Raw genomic sequence first — 19,983 nt, 5'->3', positions numbered from 1 at the left:
CCCTTTAGTATGTATGTAACTAACCAACTAACCGTTCTGTGCGTGTGTTGATCCCCCCGCTCACTCCGGCGGACATCGAGAGAGGTCCGACTCCTACAGTTACGAGAGGGGAAGAGGTAACGAATTAATACTACTAACTGCGCCCTGCTTTACTCTGAAACTGACGTTCCTGTAGTTTTTCTTAGCATTCATTTAATTTCCTAGCGAGTTTGTATTAGAACGATCTATAATCATCTCTCCTATCATTACCGGACGCCCGCAGCACCTCCTCAGCCTCCCTTCTGAACTATATCTCTTTAAAACTTATTTGTGTCCATGTTTCCCTTACACCTGGAGGTTGAACCGTTGTTTGTGGTGACGTCGCTTGTTGCTTGAAGTAGTTCACGTTAGTAGTTTGGAAACGAATCAGATCGATCCTAGTCTGTAGATGATACAGACTACGGTGACACGCAAATATCACTAGTAGTTGTATATATGACGGCGCTGTACAGTTTTAGCGTAGAGGACACGTCGCCGTCATCACGGTCATGTCACGCTGCACTGACGTCATCTGTTCATTTCAGTACAAGCCTCTGGACAAGCGCATTAGCCTCGCAGGACCATCTCCAGCCCATTACATAGCCGTCTCCGACGAAGCCTTTCCAGGTTGAACCATTTGAATCGTTACCAGCTTGTCTAACCGGGGTGGGGGGCAATACTAACAGCCCTATCGTCCACTTCGACGGCATTCTGTCGCTTTTCCGTCCGCTAACCTCCTCCAGACCATCACACGTGCCGCTCACACCGCGCCGAGCCGGCCCGACTCCGGCCTCCAATGTATCGGAGATCTGATAACGTCAACGATTCCAGAAGTATCGATGTTCGCTTCTGCAGCAGCTTTAGTAGGTGTGCTTTTCCGCAGCAGAGGCGACCGGTGGCGTGCTGCCCAGTCCGGGCCGAGTGCGGAGAGAGCTTCACCTGGAGCCGTGAGTGTGGCGTGACTCCCTCGCCATAACGAGCCCCCGCGTGCATACTAACCCTAACAACCTTCTCACTCCCCGCGTCTAACTTTCCGTGTCTGATACAGGGCGAGCCCGCGTGCCGAGGCCCGAGAGGCTAGAGGAGGAGTACTACCCTCGTGAACACTACCAGCGCTACCCGCGGGACTACTCCAGAGACTACCACGAGGGCTACTCGCACGACTACCCGCACGGCGAGCCCTACGACCGCGAGGCCTACGGCCACGACTACACGCGGGACTACGGCCGGGAGCCCTACGGCCGGGAGTCCTACGGCGGCGGGCGGGAGGAGCGCCCCGGCCGGCCCAGGGAGCGCGAGCCCTCCGACGAGTACGGAGCATCTCGCCGCGCGCTCAACGCGGTCTAGCGCCCCCCTCCCTTCCTCCCCCGCCCCGTATCCGCACCTCTGACATTTCAACTCCTGACCGTTCGCATGTGGGTAGGAGTCAGCCGCGTGTCCGCCAGTGAAGCTAGTGAGAGGCCGCGGCGCGTCCCCCTTATTGTTTAGTTCGGACGTCGCCGGCCACATTAGTATCGTTTTAGTAACTGGCGCCACCTCCAAGTTCCTCGGCCGGAGTCGGTCGCTGGATACGTTAGTGCTTAAGATTCGATAAGTCTGATACTGTACGACCCGCGCGTCTGTGCCGGGTGCGGGTGCGGGTGCGGGTGCGGGTGCGTGCGGGTGCGTCCGGTTCTTGTTTCGCTGAGCTTGTGGCACGCTTCCTTCCGCGAGAGTGCAGTGAGGACGGTCGGCTTGTGTTTCTCTCACACTCCAGTTCCACAGCAATCAAATAAGTTAAGTCCAATAGACACGCTCCCGGCTGCCGGGACGCCTCCGGTCGGTTCCCTTCAGGGTGTGATCTTCGTATGTCTGAGTTACTGAGCACGAGTTGCCCGCGGGCCTCGCGGCCCACGAGTTCCGTTTGAGGTTCTATATACTGCGTTGTGTTTTTCGCCCTTCGTTATATTTAATATGCTTCTATGGGGTTTCTCGATGTTTTGTGTTCGCTGAAGTTTGTGAGCCGTCTCCGTCGCCTCTGTGCGTTCGAGCGGAGTTACCCTGAGAGCGTTTTTATTAAAGAAATATTTATAGATTTATAACGACCGAGGAGTTAGTGTAAGGAGTAATTAACTCGAAATGCCTTGAGTCCTGGTCCAAGAATCCCGAGATTCTTTATTCGGCTGTCTCGTTCGATCCCTATTTATTTTTCGAAGTGTGATCGTAAATGATTAGTTAGCACTGTATAGCTTTCGATCGTCTAGTTAAGTTAGGTAAGCCACGGCGCTGTTTTGCGTGAAATGTATAAAATTTAAATATAATTTAAGTGCCGTGAGATATTATCTGTTTCCCATTTTTTGGACATACTCTTGTAATTATAATGCATCGTCTGTACTTCATTGTTGCAATCATTTGTAAATAAAATACTTTATATCGACTGACGTGTTTTTCTTACATTCTAATATCCCACAGGACCTGACGCAAAACTTGTTAAATAAGCTCTGATGGCAAATCAGCCTCAGTCAAGACCTCACGTCATAACCTTAATTTTTTTTCTCTACCTATCGCATGTAGCGTTACAGCCGGCCGTCAGATGACATAAAGGCAAAGGCTCCAGTGTTTGGTATTTACGTTTCATGTACCAGTCACCTGGGGTGTGTCAGCGTCAGGGCAACGAGGAATACGCATGTTAATTGCAAGCTTTCAATTGTTCAGGCCGGCTTGTTCCTGACACACAAGATGTATAAATCCTAAGATGTGTCCGACAATACCACGAAGAGTGATAAATACTATTTATGACTTACATCGACTTCTTCCAAACGGAGAGTCGCATCGGCCACACAGAACACGACTAGCATTAGTGCGAGGACTATAGGACAAATAACACTCACAAGAAATGAACGAAGGCTGTCTGGTCATGTTCCTGTTCAGGTAGTAAAGTCCAACGCTCATTACTCTCAGTAATGTATCTGTCATCATAGTTACTGACTGACAGTTTTCTGTCCTAAATAATAACACGGTGGAATTAATTTTACAGTTTTTATATTATTGCTAATTTAAAAAAAATGCAACAAGAAATCATTTCAATAATACCTTCATTTGCTTTCTGCGTTCCTAGTATTAAGCCACATACAGCTCTGTCATGTAGTGTTACATCGGTGAGCTCTAAAGACTCAGGTACAAAAATTAGATAAAAACATATTCAATCATCTTGTTCGATTCTGATGGCGCCATTGTTTTTGTCTGTGTGTTGCACGCCAGGCTTTTTATAATAAGAATCATACATTGTCGCGTAAATTATATGACAATATGCTGCCAGTTTGAGAATATTCAAAGTAACAGTAGGTATATCTACGTAAGGTTTTTTGTCTTAAGTATCTGTGATAGGTGGAGCGCAGCAACAACGAAATAAAACAAGAGTTAGAAGAAAACAATATATTCTATGACGTCCTTGATAGATCCCCTCCGCGGCGGCCCGCCGGGAGCCGCGCCGGCGCTTCAATAAATAAACATCACAATACGTAACAGATAAATAATTCTTATTTCATTTACTCGCTTGCCTCTTTGGTCTCTACTAGCTAGTTACAATTACCTATTTACATAATTTAACGCTGTCCATGTTAAAACACACAGTAATCACCTCTAACGTCATGCAATACTGTCTACAATACCGTGCGCTTTGAGCATGGTCGATACAATTTTGATTTCTCATAAGATTCCGTGGTTGCAAGGCAACTTAGACTAGATACAAAACAAACAGGGTTTCAATTAATGGACGATTACAATAATCCCAAGACTTTATAGTGTGCATACATTCAGTGCAGTAAACCGCCTTAAGAACAGACTCGTAGGACCGTCTCCGTCTCCCACTCTCGGTTCCTCCCACGTGTTCCTCGCCGTACACCTCTTTGGTTCCTCTGCGCCCGGACCGACCGGCTATACATTACTTTACACTATACACAGTCACCTATTTACAATTCACTTGAGTCTCTTTCTCGCAGTTCTCTTGTCTTTCTCCAAGTATCTTCTCATTCTGACTAGGTTCGTCGCTAGTCAGATGTAAAGATAGTCATTTTTTGTTTCCCTGCAGTAACTTATGCTGGGAAACTTGTACACGGGACTGTATCTCTTGTCTCCTTCCGACTCGAGAGACAGGGCTGATAGTGCTCTGGAGGGCTCGTCGTCCTCTTGCACGGGTTCCGGTGAAGGGGCAGGAAGAGAGAGGGAAGGTATGGGGAGGGTTCGCGGCGGGAGCGGTGGCGCCCGAGGGTTTCTTCTCACTCTGAAGTGACAGTCGCTGTCTTGGGGCCAAGCGCGCTGCACCATCAGCGGTAAGTCGTCTGGATGTAACTTCCGTTCGTATTCTTGAGATGGCGACACCTGGAATGAACAAAATTTTATTGAATAAATAAAAAATTGAGAAATTGATTAAAAATTCTGAAGTCAGCATTTTGACGTCATCGTGACGCTAACCTCATAGAGCGAAAATCGTTCTACACCCTCCGTTGAATCATAACAATGTAGTAATATGGCGAGGAGCTCGTCGGCCGTGGTCCTCTCACTGGCCAGGATACACTTGTATTGAGAGGAAGACATCAGCGCCGAGTCGTATATCTTCACGAGACCTCCTGGACGCATCTGAAGGGAGAACCTGCAATGAGTACAAAATATATTAAAAAAAAAGTATACATCATTCGGTACAAATTTGAGATTTAACCAACGGCTACTTATAAAGTAATAAAATACATATAGTTTTAACTAAAACTAGTTCAATAGTACATATCACTCGTACGGCGACCAATCAACGAGTCAAGTATTTTCCTTCCCTAAATTACTATACATGTGCTAAGCTATTTACTTGTATCTGTCAGAAACTATAAATTTTTATGAGAACAGTAGCTTACTTAAGAATCGTATGTATGTACATAATATTTTAAATGATTCCCTGAGCGGACCCTGTGTAGTTAGGTATATGTTACCGACCTGCTACCTTACAGCACTAGTTCATACTAGAGTCCTGAGTAAACAATACCATCCACCGTATGTTGTTATCCGTAACGCGATACACTCGCTCAATAAAGTATGGGATTTTTAAAGTTTTTTATTACTGTTTCTATCCAGAAATAGAGCGGCCGGAAGGGGACGGGAAAGAGACAAAAATACCGACATTTTGGGAACGCTAGCCGGTGGTCTGCTTCAGGGAATCAAAGGGTTTTATATTGTTGACAATTGTTACTTATAAATACTGATTTAAATACCTTTTGTTTTAGCGAGAAGGTACTACTCGATAATGTAACGCGTAAATACTTTCAACATGCAATCAAAAAGGCCGTGACATCTTATAGATACTATACTGAATAGTTATTTAATTAGGACCATAATTATGATTGTATTGTTGATTACAATTTTTAAATAAGTTGATAATTAAAACAGTGACCGGAATACGCTGTCTAAGAACATCTGTATTATATAACTATCCTTACTGGAACTAATATGAAATCACTTTTGATTTACTCATGAAATATTTTATTGTTTTCGAAAAGTATGTTTGAAGCCATCCAAGAGGATTAAATTTAAATGAATCTTCCGATTTTCGTTTCGGAGAATAGTGGAGACTCACTTGGAATATCCCTTAGGATGACAGGCCTGCAGTGCGGCGGGGCGCGCGTCGTCATCTAGCAGTAGAGTAGTCCTCAGGCCCGCGGCCCTCACTCGAACCTCCATACTAAGATAGAACAGCCTCGGGTCCCGGTGCCTCATCCGGAACTTCCCCAGCAGGGTCGCCACCACCTCCTTGGCGCGAGTGCCCCACGTCACCGACAAGGTCTTGTACTCGATGTCCGGACGGAGACATCGGGCGTACACTTTGATTGTGGTCTGCAAAACACTTCCTTGGTTAGGTTGCTTGGATTTTCCAAAAAATACACAACTTTTTAGCAGAAGTTAATAAAATTGCCTTATTAGCTTGATACAGGAAATATCTTTTATAAAATCACCGTCGAACAGAATGTTTCCAATGAACAGTAAGGTTTCAGAGTGGAAGGGAACTTAATTGAGAATAGTTTTTACACACATTGATAAACCTCGCAAAAACATGAAGATTCTTTAGAGAGATAAAAGGAAACAGGACATTGAGAAAAAAAACAGGAAAGAACAGCTGTGTGTGTGCTTTAGTGACGCACTTACATGTGTAACATATAATGCGCTGACGTCTATGGGGATACGAGTTCACATAAAGATGGTCAGCTCTTTAAAAACTGCTATAAGAAATAGTAGTTACAACTATAAATAAGAAATTATATAATAAAGCACGCGTCAAAGTATTTTAGATAAAAACGAAACGTTACATAGTAAAAGACTTTTTTTGTAATATTTCTGTTAGCCCTGCGGCTAAGACAGCGTCACCGGGAGAGTGGAGCAGCAATGAGACCGGCCCGAAGTAATAAATGTATTTCACAATGCAAATGAATATTACAAGTTTTAAGTTGTTGGTACCTGTTGTTATTAAAGTCAAAGCAGATCTCCTTACATCTGACATCCTGTACACTGCTATGTAGCCGCAGACTTACCGCGACGAGGATGCAATCACAAATCAATATAACGTTTAATAAACTAAAAATTGTAAAATATCCCTCACTCAGTTCGACATTTTAGATCAAGTTTGTGTTATTGTAATGCTATGCAAAAATATTTTTAATTTTGCAAACCAATACAAATTAGTTGCCGTTTTTGAACACAAAATTAGGCGTCCTCGGAATATCCTGTCATCTAGCAAACAGATTGCGCAAGTAGGTTAATATATTATATTAGGCTTTAGAGGAAATGCCGCAAAAATTGCAGCAAACGTTCATCGAGCTTATAAAATTATTAGTCAACGTATCAGAATGCAAGGATTGTGGCAAATCAGGTTCCCACGGCCGCTGCGCGAACTTCAAAATATACAATCGTAATACGGAAAAAATATATATTACTGTTAAAGTTATTATATTGTCAATAACTAATGCGTAATGAACGCTAACTCACGTGGATATTATCCGGATGGAAAGCTAATCGCATCCGAGGAGCGGGCAGCGGAGCTCGCCGCTCCATGACACTCGCGTTCAGCGGCGGCACGGACTATACTGAGGAAGGGAGCTAAGCGCGCACGAGGAAGGGCAGCCCTGAGGACACGCAGGGCTCCGACGGGGTAAACTGATACACCTGCTCCCCTTACAGGAAGTCACGGGGAGTATCGTAACAAGCGATCCATACACACTTCATTGTGCAACTCAATGAAAACATGTAAAATGTTACAAGTGGAACATGTTTCCTTCAATAAAAAGAAAGCGCCGGTAAAAGCGCATCTTTTATTTCTATACCCGTCCTAGAGGAAATTGAAAAGTGTCGCCGGACACGGCGGGCTCGTGTCATCATTATTATAACATTTACTTATAATTGGATGCACAGAAACTACTTCTAATTATTTTAAATTAAAACGCCAGAACAGAACAGAAGCGGAGAAATGAATCAAATGAGTTCATCAATACCGCGTCCCACGCTGAACTCAGTATATCTGATTGCATTCATATCGCCATGTGACCGTAAAAATATGCGCTTGCGCAGTTAATGTATTGTTGTTTTAATGTAAGGGGGAAACATATACGTGGCGGTGAACAGAGTAGTATTATATGTAGATATTATTAAAGCAATTAAATATTTTCGCCGTGGTATTTTCTATCTTTTTGCACGAGGTAAGTCATATCTTCTATCCGATCACGTGTCAAGTAATAAGTATTAACAGACCGTTAAATTGAAAACAATTTTAATGCTTAGGTCAGAAGGTTAGATAAAGTGGAACCGTGACTTAACCGTCGCTTGAAAGTGATTTCAATTTTATATTTGGATCATTTCCTTAACCCTTAACTGTCATTAAGCCCCTGAACATCCATCGGCCATACTACATCGATTATCATCACGTCATCGCGATTATGAATGTCGATTATGGTAACTTGGACCTTATTATAATGTAATAAAGTTCATACCAGCCTTATTAATTACATAACTCGCTTTGATTAAATACAGCTGAGGTTAGAAGTCGGATGTTCCGTTTCATGAACTAAATAATCCGTCATTATTCGAGTATCAGCAATAACAAGAATACTAACTTTTTTCTGTCATTACTTAATTTTCATTCTATTTCCGGCCAAAAGCTGCAGGTTCCGGTTCCCGTCACATTAAAAATATGAAATCTAATAAAGTGTATTTATAATAATCCTAATTCTAATCGGACACAGGACGCCACGAATTGTACGAATGAGGTGTGACGCCACTCCAGGAAATTAAGCAACGCGTCATTTTGATCTCTATAGGGGCGTGTTAGGGGCGATAATTGACTTAGCGTTTTTAATAGAGCTCCCGAACAGTTAATTTGTGCATCCGCCGGGACTCGAACCGTGGTCAATGATTCGTGATCACCGCCCGCTATTGAACTATAACGTAGCAAACGACGTACACATTTCCTACGTTTCTTTTCATCTTGTTTAGAAACTAATCATACACACGATAGATATATTCCTTCAAACAGCCCCCTAAGATGTATGTGTATAAAGCGTGATGTATAAGATCCTTCTAGGATCATATTTACGAAAATATTGTATCCACGTTAATGTGCGTAATAGGCTTGCCGAACATTTGTCATCAAAATATGTACCTCTTTTTATTGTTTGTTACTTCACTGTAAGTTTGTGTGTGTATTATTAATAATAGTTTGTGTGTGTGTGAGTGTGTTCCTGTTGTTCCTCAATTTCAAACTACTTCTATTGTATTCCCATTACTTCCTTCAATAGTAATGTTATGGCTTTTTCATACGTTTAATATTAACATAATTGGGGATGTATATATATGAATTATATCGATATGAAAATATTAGTAACGAATGTAACTTTACTATAAACCCTCATATATTTTTAGTAAGAATATATTAGACAGCGACGAGTCTTATTTTTGTAAATAAGTTGTTTATTTAAACCACACTTTCCTCGGTAAGCTCCGCCAGTCGCCAGTCGCCAGTCGCCAGTTGCCTACACTTGCTACTCGGTAGTAAAACACTTTTAGATTTTTTATTTCAACTGTCTCTAATTTTAATTGTTTCCAAGGACTGTTCGTTTATTATCTTTCTTAAATAGATTTAATATATAATTAATAAGTAAACAGAGACGGAGTGTGGTTGAATAATGTTCTCGTTGATATATCAGAGCACTTTGTATTTATTGAAATTCAATTCCAACATTTCACTCAAAATAAAAACTGACATATTGACAAAAAAAATATGTTTTTGAATGATTTAAACAAATACATAATGTTGTATGTGCCGAGGGACGAGCACGTGTTTCAAGTGGCCGTACTACACTCGCGTGTAATTTGTTTGGATAGAACGAGTTTAATTAAGACAAAAGCGACTGAGACTATCCAGCTGTCAGCTGGCAGCCGTCTCTACACCTGGAGTCTGGACTGAACTCTCACACGGAAATAGACTTCATTGTGACCAGATTAGATTTGTATTAGATTTATATATATGTAACCGTCTCAGATTAGGAGACGCTTTTTTTGGAACTTTTATGGAACAGATAAATTAATATCACGGATAGGTCTGAACAAAAAACTGTTTTTAATATACGATCAAATATTAAAAAATCACCAATGAAATAATAAAACACACAGTCATGTGAAAGGGGATACGTTATTAACTGGTTTTTGTGTCTCAGAATATATTTATAAATAGAAGTAAAGAGGACAAAAACTGTACCAGACTGTCGTGAGCACGTGTCGTTGTCGTGTCGCCTGCTAGGCGTCCAGGTGGCAGGATGTCAGGACGTCTCCAAGTTAGAGGATTCATCTGAGGGACGGTTGTGACGTCACAAAACCACAGACTACTATGACGACGGTGAGAATATTACTTCACAAACATTTGCCGCATGAAAGTTAATCGTTTAAGTCGTAGAATATGCCTACATTCCTGTTAGGTCATCAACTATTTACGGGAGGAGGATAACCGCGGATAATACTATAAAACTTACATCAAACGACTGGACGGCGATTATAAAATTCTGTAGGCGTCATAACTTCCTTGCACGGAGATCTTTTATTGAATGCATTAACATATATTTATGGCGAGAAGGAAATGCAGACATTCCCGGCGGTGTTGCGGCGACCGTGAACTTTACGAGTTATGTCATGCTGGGTTAAGTTGTGTCATATTACACAATAGTAGTTAATGAAACAAATCTTTAACACAAACCCGCCAATAGATCTCTGTAGCGATGACATCACTGAGCATGCACTGAGCTTCAATATTAGACATTGACTTATTTTTCTGGCTGTTGTATTTAATGATTGTAACTAATCCTAGTCCAGTCATAAGTTAACCAAAAAACTGGGGACTTACGAAGATATTTCTGTATATTTTCCTGTAATTATTTCATACCGACTAATATGAGAAAATCGGTAATTAGGAATAGCTAATATTGAAATATTTCAATGTCAGTTTTATATATATTTGTTTTTCCGATTCCTGTATACCAACTATGTAACAACGCTAAATGAGTTGTAAAATTATATAGTTTTATATTAGTGTCACAACTGAAGACTGTCCCTTCATACATTATAAGTGAAAATGTCTATCTGATGCAGTTTAGAAATCATTATTTAGACAGTATGTAATGTAAACACGCGATGTTCTAAGTTAACACGTGGTTATATTCATTGATTCCGTCCGCTTATATTCTTCCGTCTTGTACAAACTACTGCAAAATGCAATCAAAATTTTGTAAATAAAATGTTTTAAAAATATTTCCACTAAACCCAAAGATCATCCACACACGCCAATTCTTATCAGCGGATGTTTCCTATCAGTGACCTTCAGGCGGCCGCGGCGCCGCGTTACCGGGAACTAGGATTATAGCACTTACTGTTGTGTACAGTGGTCTAATTGTGTCTAATACAAACATAGTAAGAACTCGGAAAAAATAGCTTTAAGCGGACGTTGATAATAAGATAAAATGTATACGAAAAAACATAAGCCCGAGTAAAAATTTAAAAAAAAAGAAATTAAAATAGCGCGCAGATTAGAATGACACGTTGACAGATGGAATCGTCGGAGGTCACCAGATGCGACGTTATCTGACACTGATGTTAGTAGGTTTAGTGTTTTAAGAAGCAAAGGTTCACTTAGCGCGAGGAAACTTGAGCTCGTTGATCGCACGCGGAAAATAGTCTGTTACTGATTGAGGGCTAGTAATATCCCAACACTAGCATAAAGATATACTTTACATAAATTTGGATACTAAAATAAAACCAATAATGCTTTTTTTGTTTTTCAATAATATTTCACACCTATTTGAGATATCAACATTAAGGTGATCAAAAGTGTCGTATGTCATTTAAATACTATATCGATAAAAATTTGAAACATCGATAAGTATAAACACTATGGTATAGAGACGCCGCAATTAGTGAGGAGCTGAAAAAAAAAAATAAGACAAACTAAACGAAGTGGACCCAGGATGGCGTCTTCCGAGAAGACATCAGCGGGGACTTTATAGTTTTATTTATGAAGAAAAAAAATACGTCCATATGCTATGCAATATTAATCGTTTTATGCACCTCATGTGCACATAACCCTTTATATACACCGCGTCACGACATATGTGCACTGTGAATGTGATTATTGTAATATAAAAGTATCATAACGCAGCACGTAGCATCGCCGAGATCTGGAGCGCCGGCGAGATGCAAGAAATCTGTGACCTAAATAAAAAATGATTACTGCACATGACAGACGTACCTACCTACTGTATGCGCAGGGTCACTTAAACTATCACATTATTTAATATTAAATGGTATAGTAAATTGTAATATTTTTTAAATTCAAAAATGTACAGTTAGCAAGAAGTAGCAGACATATACATACATTTAAAAAGATTTATTGAGGTAATTAATTTTAATTCAACCTTAATGTTTCGTATTCCGAAGTTTAAGCTCTCTTTATGGAAAATCTCAATTCGTGGAGGCTTGAAGGTGATGTCGTAGGTTTGTGTTAGAGGTTGAAATGAATTAACACGTCTATGTTAATTTGGTTAGTTTATAATAAAGGTATTATATTTTATATATATAAGTTTTATAGTATAGGCACAGAGACCAACATAAACTGTTAAGGTTTAAAGATGAGAAGGGATTCGTCACAGCCGATTGGAAACATTCCCGTCACTAGTCCGTGTCGACTTCCCTACCGGTTGGACGATCACCGAATACTATACGTATAACAGTTTTGGACGAATGTAAATTAAGATGCCATTAAATATTTACTTATTTTATGAATCATATAATTTAAAATGTACCTCGATTTCAGTTACTAACATTTCTCATCTTATTCTTATTTTAAACTGTTAAAAACGCTTTAACGCAACTGTCATATCTGTCGAAAAAATGTCTTACGATAAAATACTGTCATAATACAAAGTAAAGGGAGTTGCAATTGATTGTGTTAATGTTTTTATAGTACCTTTCAAATCATTACGCGCTGAGAAATGGTTTTTAAGTAAAAAAAATGTAAGATTACTTTTTCGTTGATATGAGATTAAATTGTCAATGTAAATTTTCGATTTCGTATTGTTAAAAAAAACTTGTTGAAATATATTGTATCCGTATCATGTGAATACAAATTCAAAATACATGTAAACAAGCTTTACTTCAAAGCCTTTTAATATTATCAATGTAAATAATAGCTATAGTTAAATTTAACATAATTTCAACTTCTTGTCCTTGTGTCACATCTGAAATATTCTCTTTAGCGATTTTTGTTGTTTTGTTTGTTTTAATAATTTCTAATAAATTGTCCAATCATTTTCCAAATAAATTTCGGTTTATATCGGTGTCACTTATTGAGCAACGTTTCAACAAAGTTCCAGACAAATAGAGAGAAATAAAATTTATTCTACAGGGACGTCGTTACCGTATGATATATGGGACAATAATAATGTTTAAACAGTCAAATTTTCTCACAACAGCGCACTAAACTTATTTTATTACATTATCATAAATAAAGGCTGTTTATAAATTAATTTTAAAAACCACATTACAATCAAAGTGTACTGCAGTGAAACAAGGCTCAAGGAACACGGCCGTATAAAATATTTATTACATGAAGTTACCATCAACACACGAATTAAGAAATCAAACGTGTACATTACTCACTCATATTATCCTTATAAAGTACGCCCAGTAGAGTTTAACAGGAGCGTTACAAACCAGAAGATTATTATCTATGATGCTGGACTTAAAAAGACATCACTTGGACCAGCTTTATATCCTAAACGATCCTGTCGGCTTGTTTTTAATTGCCAAATGTGTAGCTCACTAAGCAACTCGCTACAGTAATGGACGGCTATATTTAGGGCTAATCAACATAGAAATCTCTTTTTATATCCGTAACAAGTACAAAAACTAATCCTGACTAAGCACTGCACTAGAGATAGCAAGGTCGTACTACATTGACGTACTTAGACAGTTGTCGACTGATACGAACTGGTAAGTACGCACTTGCTTCTTAAAATATCCAATGACGTTCATGCCCAGTGTGTGTTCTCATTAACCAATATATATAAATATGAACTAGTAAAACTAAAACATTACTTATACGATTTAAAAAGACTTCATCATAATTCTCCGGTTGCTATGAATACGTTGTTAGGAAGTGTCAGGACAGGTTGCAATATTTCTGAATGTCGCAGGTAGATCCGTGATTTGTGCAATATCAAAACTCCGGGGCCGGGCATTTCCTAGAATGTCGAGGTCGTTCGCGGTCCGCGTCGCGTGCCTTCACTTAAACGCCACTTGAGTGACTTATTTGTTTTTCAAGCACACTTAGTTTTTGTTTCACTAAATGCACGTTAATCTGTTAGACTAATATAAATGTTCTAAGTAAGTCTTACGAAGAACAAACCTCATTGTGGTTTTAAGACGTTAAAAAAGCTATTAAGTCTAAAATTGGAATTGATTGTGAATGTCTTAATGTACATAATATTGCATTAAGTTTCCTCAAAGATTTTTTACATTTGAATTTTAAATTGAACGTACTTCTTACTTTCCGGGTTACGATTAAAACATGAGATAAAAATTTTAAAAAAAGCAGTTTACCAACAGCTCCAAAACACATTTAATAGTAAACATGGGCCGGTGGAAACATTATTGTTTTCTGATCCGCCGACTGCCGACACCATGACGTCTGTATATCCGGGCGGGATGACAATGGGCCTTCCGGTGGACAACTCGTCTAAATTGACCCCCAATAAGGGCCGGGGACTAGCATCCGGGTTAAGGAAGATCACAACGCATATCGACAGATTAAAATTTAGATATATGCAGAAATATTATTATATTAAAAATTGATCAAGTAATCTGCAGAAACAAAACAACACGCGTTTTACTTTGTCTTACTGAACTAAAATCATCTACCATTCTTATATACAGTTGAAATTTTTTTGTATGCAAAACGTCAGCAAAAAAAAAATCTGTCGTAAAAATCGAAAGCCAACATTCCGTACTACATGTCAGAAGCTTTTATCGTAACGCGTTATCGATTATGGATTTTCACCACAGAAATGAGTTAAAAACTAAAGAAAGGAATAACTAACGTAGTATTAAGGAATGTGTCAAAGCTTTGAATAAAAATTTTATGGAAACTAATTCAAACACAACTGATAAATATGTCCAAATATAAGCGCTTAATATCCGTGTACAAAATTTTATATGGATAGTGCATGAAATTTAAAATAATAAAACATAATAACAAGACTGAAGAGGAAAAATTATCCTAAAATTAGAATTGTTGAGATAAGTTAACCCTAGCCCAGTTCGCTTCACTAAACATAATATAGATGAACTACTTTCCAAAAAAATACCTTCCTGTTTGCGTTTCTTGCGATCGATATTTTAAAGGACATCACTAATATCATGATATACTTTCGATAATGTATTGAAGTGCGTACGTCGCGCCGATTTAAGGGTTATCCTGAGGTCAATTAGGATGGCGACGGGGTCACCGATATCAACTATTACAACATAATTATACGTGTAATTAATATAATAATAAAACTTATAAAATAACCTATAACATTAATGACTAGTTTTTGTCCTCGACTCGCTACAAGTTATCTTATATTGTGCATGGAGAGAAATAAGTAGTTTGCTCCTAAGGTACGTCAACCAGATGTTAGTGACATCTTTATTCCGTGTCAGGTTGGTTCACGCTAAGCGCGATTGTTAAGACGTGTTCCCGCGCCAACTTCACAGATTCAAATTATAAATTATAGCCTGTATCTTACTCAGATATCCAAGCTACGTTATCGGAAAATTTCATCAAAATACTTTCATCAATTTTGACGTAAACGAGGAACAGACATTTATAATATCAATAGGAAGCTGGTTTAGAGGTTTGTGAATGTGACGAAAGTATATTTATGAAAGAGGAGAGTCGAGGTTTCGGTCAGCGTGGAACGAATCTACCACAAACGTGTATTTTTAGAAGATAATGTAACAATATTGTATGTTAAAAAGTAAAAACCGGCGCTACTGCATCCATGCATTACATCTCGATAAGTTTCTCAGAAACTTCAGTGCACCGATTAGATAAGTCGCTCCATTTACTAATATTATTGATGAACTCAAAACGTTCCGAATCTATTTCGATGTCGTTAAAGTGACGAACGTTCACGTCCCCAGTCTGTCACACTTGATACTGAGATATAATGTTTTAACATATTATAAGTGTTGTTTACGCTAGACGGAATGTATTAGATAAATTTGTTATTCGTATATTACAAGAGAAGACAAGAAAATGATACATAAATGATTTAATAGATGATGCTGTCGAATATAATGCAACATTAAGGTTATGCGGCCTAGATAACTCAATTACTAACTAAATTATTTTGTTTAGACTTATTTAACATCCAGGGAGGCGGGTGAAGCTGCGGGCATTGTCTTGTATGACACGAAATGATTGATGTTTGTAGTTGCTTTTTTTACAATCACGTATTGTCGTATACAGATGTGTAATATGTTGTCACATTTAGACTCTGGAGCTTGAAAATCTTTACTAAATTCAAAGGATGTTAATAAAGTAATGGTCCACAGCCTACCGCCTTCCATCCACCTGTTGTATCCGTGAAATATTACAGTCGGAGCACGCGCCGACGGGACACGCAACACCCGCTGGAGGTGTTCGACAAATGTTTCTTTATCAGACCATTGATGGCCGACATTTATCAATACTCATGTAATAAATATGACTTTGAAGAACAATTATTCATGATGGTCTCTGTAATATTTGTTTGGTTAAACACAACGAAACATTGACAATTTTATATTTGTCTTCTCTCAATGTTTCTTAATACAACAATTCCTTTATGTAACATGCAATGTTTTTGCAAGTTACACCTAATCTAATTCATTTCGCCGGAGGTTGTATGAATATTATATTTATATTATTCACGTGCAGCGGAAGTGACGACGCTTCCGTGTTTCATTGTACGGGAACGTGCTCCCTCACGCACAACCACCCACCCTAACATTATACTAACTGTTTAAGTGTACTTACTACTTGATTAGTACAAATTTGGACATCTTAGTACAGAAAACACTGATACCTTTAAGAAATCGAATAATATTGAACAATACGTTCGTTTGAAACAGCTTGAAAATTGAGACATCACAAGATAATGCCTCAATAAAATAAAAACTTACAAGATGCAAAAATTATGACACAGCATGTGAATCCGTCCGAACAGTTAGCAAACGAATAATTGTTTCTGAGAAATAGTAGCGCTCTCTAGTAAACGCTGGGAGAGATTGGATTCTGTGATCTGAGTGGTAGAGTTCGAGATGCGATGTACTTTACAATGTAATCTATTGCACTGAGACAAAAGAAGCCTCATTAATATAATAGCGGAGAACAATACAATATGTTGGGTGCAGATGTCAACGCGGTCGTGGGAAATGAGCTCTAGACCGTCGGCCGCACTAATACGTCACGTATAATGCGTCTTGACTTGTGTTGGAATGTATATGTTAAAATCACCTTTATTAACTGACGCTAAATAATATTACATTTCCTTAATCATTTTTTATCAGAAGCATTGAAATCACGAAAATGAACGGTTTCTCTGTGCTTCGAATAGAGTTATTAAATGTTGTCGCTGACGTTAAGGTTGTTAACTCTTTCAAATATTACAAAACAGTTCGCGATATTAAAGTTTTTTCTATATATAATAACTGTAGTATAATTAAATTTCTGCTCTGACAGTCTTTTCTTCAAGTCTGGATCGCCGTTACTTTCATTATAATAGAAGTGTACCACTTCTTGTAGACTCCCAGCCTTTACAGAACTGTGTTATTTCCATAACGCTAACATTTTTTATCACGTTTTCTTATTTCGTACGAAGAAAAGGACAAAATTACCGCAGTAGAAAGCCGTGATAAATATAATACGATATCAATGACACATTATACAGAGCGGTTCTGAACCTGATTTCAGGAAATATATAATGTTGTGTAGATTATACAAGTCCTTCTGCAACCATTAACTCGTGGCGGCCGGCGCAGAATGATGACTTCAGACAATGACAGCAGTTGTATCAGCTAACAACACATCTGCGGTTAGTAACACTAACGAACCATGCCAGTAGAGTTCACATCACTCGAGTCAGTCAGATTGCGGTCCGAGAGAACAGCTTGATTGTGAATAGAGGACAAAGATCGAAAAAATTTCGAACAGACGGAGACGTTCTAACTGTCTGAAGTTATTGAAACAAAAAACATGTATTTTGTACGATAATATAAATTTCCTAGGCAAATATACAATCACAATTCGTGATTATCATCATTATCTTAACTTTTATATTATAAGTTAATGTACTTCAACGGACAGACATTTTTCTTATGATATTCACTTCTTCATTTATATACAACACGTTGAGTAAAACACAAACAATATTCCTTATTGTTAATTACATGTATAAAAGCTGTCAATGCTTTTTCATTGTCTTTTATCTTAAGAATATAAAAATAAATATAATAAAATTTAATTGCGTTTTTAGCAATAACATCTTTTTATTGTTTTCGCTATAACTTAAATCTCAACAGTTTATTCGGCGTGACCGTGACTTGTTCTACCTCAGACAATATTAATGAACCATCTGACAATGACGCGATTTCAGCATTGTTCCTCATTTTTTAAAAACACCTTATTAATTAAAGATGGCCGACTCAGATAGACGACGATTTCTCAATTGTTTGGCACATGGGAACCGTACCGGTCGGCATTGTGAACGAAAGTTAGCAAAAACTTTAAATAAAACAAGACCAGCGACCGCAAGAGATATGACACCTTACCAGTAACCTTTATTGTTAGATTGACGTGTTAGTAAAGCCAACATTGCAAGTTAAAAATGGCGGGATCTGTCAAGCGGGAATAAAAAAAAATAAACATCGGCATAAAATGAAGTCTATTGAATAGATTACTGTATGCCCCTGACCTGTGAAATCTAACAAACACACGGAGACTCCTCGAACTGGTACATCACAGCCATACCGGTAGGTAAGGTTGGACACCAGCAATGTACACACTCCCTTATAATGAAGACTAACATCGTTACTTGATACTATATGCAAACTATTGATAACATGTTATTTGATAAGTACACAGACGCTTCCTGCCACTCACCGGGCTTGGAAAAAATATTCTGTTATTCATTATATTCAATGCATTAAAATGTATATATATAAAATATATTCAATATTATATAATAATTTTTAACAACAAATGACCTTAAAGATATATTATTCATTGCTGTTAAGTAAGCGAAACGTTAAAATAATTAAAATCGCGTAGTGCGTCCGAAAATAATAGTTTTGTTTTAAAGAATATTTGCGAAAGCCTTTGATCTCATTAAAGAAATATTCGAATATAATCTCTCTGGTGAAAGGCAATTACGTCGAGGACCGGTAGCACATGATGACAGTTGAACACGGAGGTTGGAGGTCAGAGGTCAGATCAGATGAGACACATTAGGATACTAGTACAACATTTATACACACATCCTTACAATAACTATAGTATAGTATCTTCGTCGAGTAAATCAGAACCGATCTAAAACTCCATCAAGCAACGGAAGCGGAAACGAATAGAAAAAGTGACTTATTGAAAGGATGCGGCGGCAGACGATAAATGAGATTCAATGTTAATTTTGCACAGAGACCACCCGCCCGGCGGCGCTACCATCAGCGCTGGTCGCGGATATGAAGTAGTCATTGGTGACATCAACGAAACAAAATAACACACTAACCGTCATATTAACTTTCTAAATTGATATTGCGTGAACCTCCCAAGACCGTGGGTTATACGAAACATGAATACACAGAATAACTAACATTTATACAAATGACAGTAAATGGAGCTGACCACTTGCTTAATCTATTGTTACACTGTTGTAAGGCTTTTGTAGTTCTGAACTCGCAACTTAGACGTAATTATAATGCACTGTTGTATCGCTCGATTCTTACCAATAACACTGTATTGTGTTCAAACTTTTAATAAGGTAAATGACTAGAGACGACCCATGCCCTAATCTTTAGTTGTCTTGGAGCTTTCTATGAAGGAAAGTTAAGTGTGTATTATATACTTACAGTGCGATGTGATAAGTCTGTGACGGAGTCGTGCCTGTTGTCCAGACTGCCGAGACTGCAGCAGGAGGCGGAGGAGGCGAGGCTGACGGAGTCAGCGCGGGCGCGGTGAGGAGACACGGCCACGTGCTTCAACATACCTCACTGATGACGCCGCTGCTGGAACAACAACTAATGTTCATTTGTCTGAATTAACAGTATTTAATGTGACATATTTAGTAATACTAGACCATCTTATATCAGTCACTAAACTATTGACAGTCTAAGATC

The 19,983-nt window shown here is 38.7% G+C and overlaps 2 protein-coding genes across 28 annotated transcripts in view; one reads left to right on the top strand and one right to left on the bottom strand.

Moving 5' to 3' along the window:
- The window catches only part of LOC116779806 (voltage-dependent L-type calcium channel subunit beta-2), a 68,363-nt gene extending 65,929 nt beyond the window's left edge, over positions 1–2,434 (top strand). For 16 of the 25 annotated variants that reach the window (XM_061521070.1, XM_061521069.1, XM_061521068.1 and 13 more), the window contains 2 exons: positions 51–116; positions 1,067–2,434. In XM_061521070.1, coding sequence (XP_061377054.1) covers positions 51–116; positions 1,067–1,365 — 365 coding nt within the window. In that variant the 3' untranslated portion in view covers positions 1,366–2,434. Of the gene's footprint in view, positions 1–50 lie in introns of all 25 variants that reach the window. The other 9 variants (XR_009752580.1, XR_009752585.1, XM_061521108.1 and 6 more) reach the window with 7 other exon arrangements.
- Positions 2,435–3,417: 983 nt separating this feature from the next.
- LOC116779454 (uncharacterized) overlaps positions 3,418–19,983 on the bottom strand; it is a 30,276-nt gene continuing 13,710 nt past the window's right edge. The window contains exons 2-5 of one of the 3 annotated variants that reach the window (XM_032673743.2): positions 19,717–19,872; positions 5,618–5,874; positions 4,471–4,648; positions 3,418–4,377 (exon numbers count right to left, since the gene is read on the bottom strand). In XM_032673743.2, coding sequence (XP_032529634.1) covers positions 4,051–4,377; positions 4,471–4,648; positions 5,618–5,874; positions 19,717–19,851 — 897 coding nt within the window. In that variant the 5' untranslated portion in view covers positions 19,852–19,872 and the 3' untranslated portion in view covers positions 3,418–4,050. Of the gene's footprint in view, positions 4,378–4,470; positions 4,649–5,617; positions 5,875–7,020; positions 7,266–19,716; positions 19,873–19,983 lie in introns of those variants that run through there. The other 2 variants (XM_032673742.2, XM_032673745.2) reach the window with 2 other exon arrangements.

This window comes from Danaus plexippus, chromosome 2, assembly GCF_018135715.1.
Source record: "Danaus plexippus chromosome 2, MEX_DaPlex, whole genome shotgun sequence".
NCBI classification, from domain to species: Eukaryota; Metazoa; Arthropoda; class Insecta; order Lepidoptera; family Nymphalidae; genus Danaus; species Danaus plexippus.
Note: the sequence above shows the minus strand (reverse complement) of the source record. Positions and strands in the feature narration are given on the sequence as shown.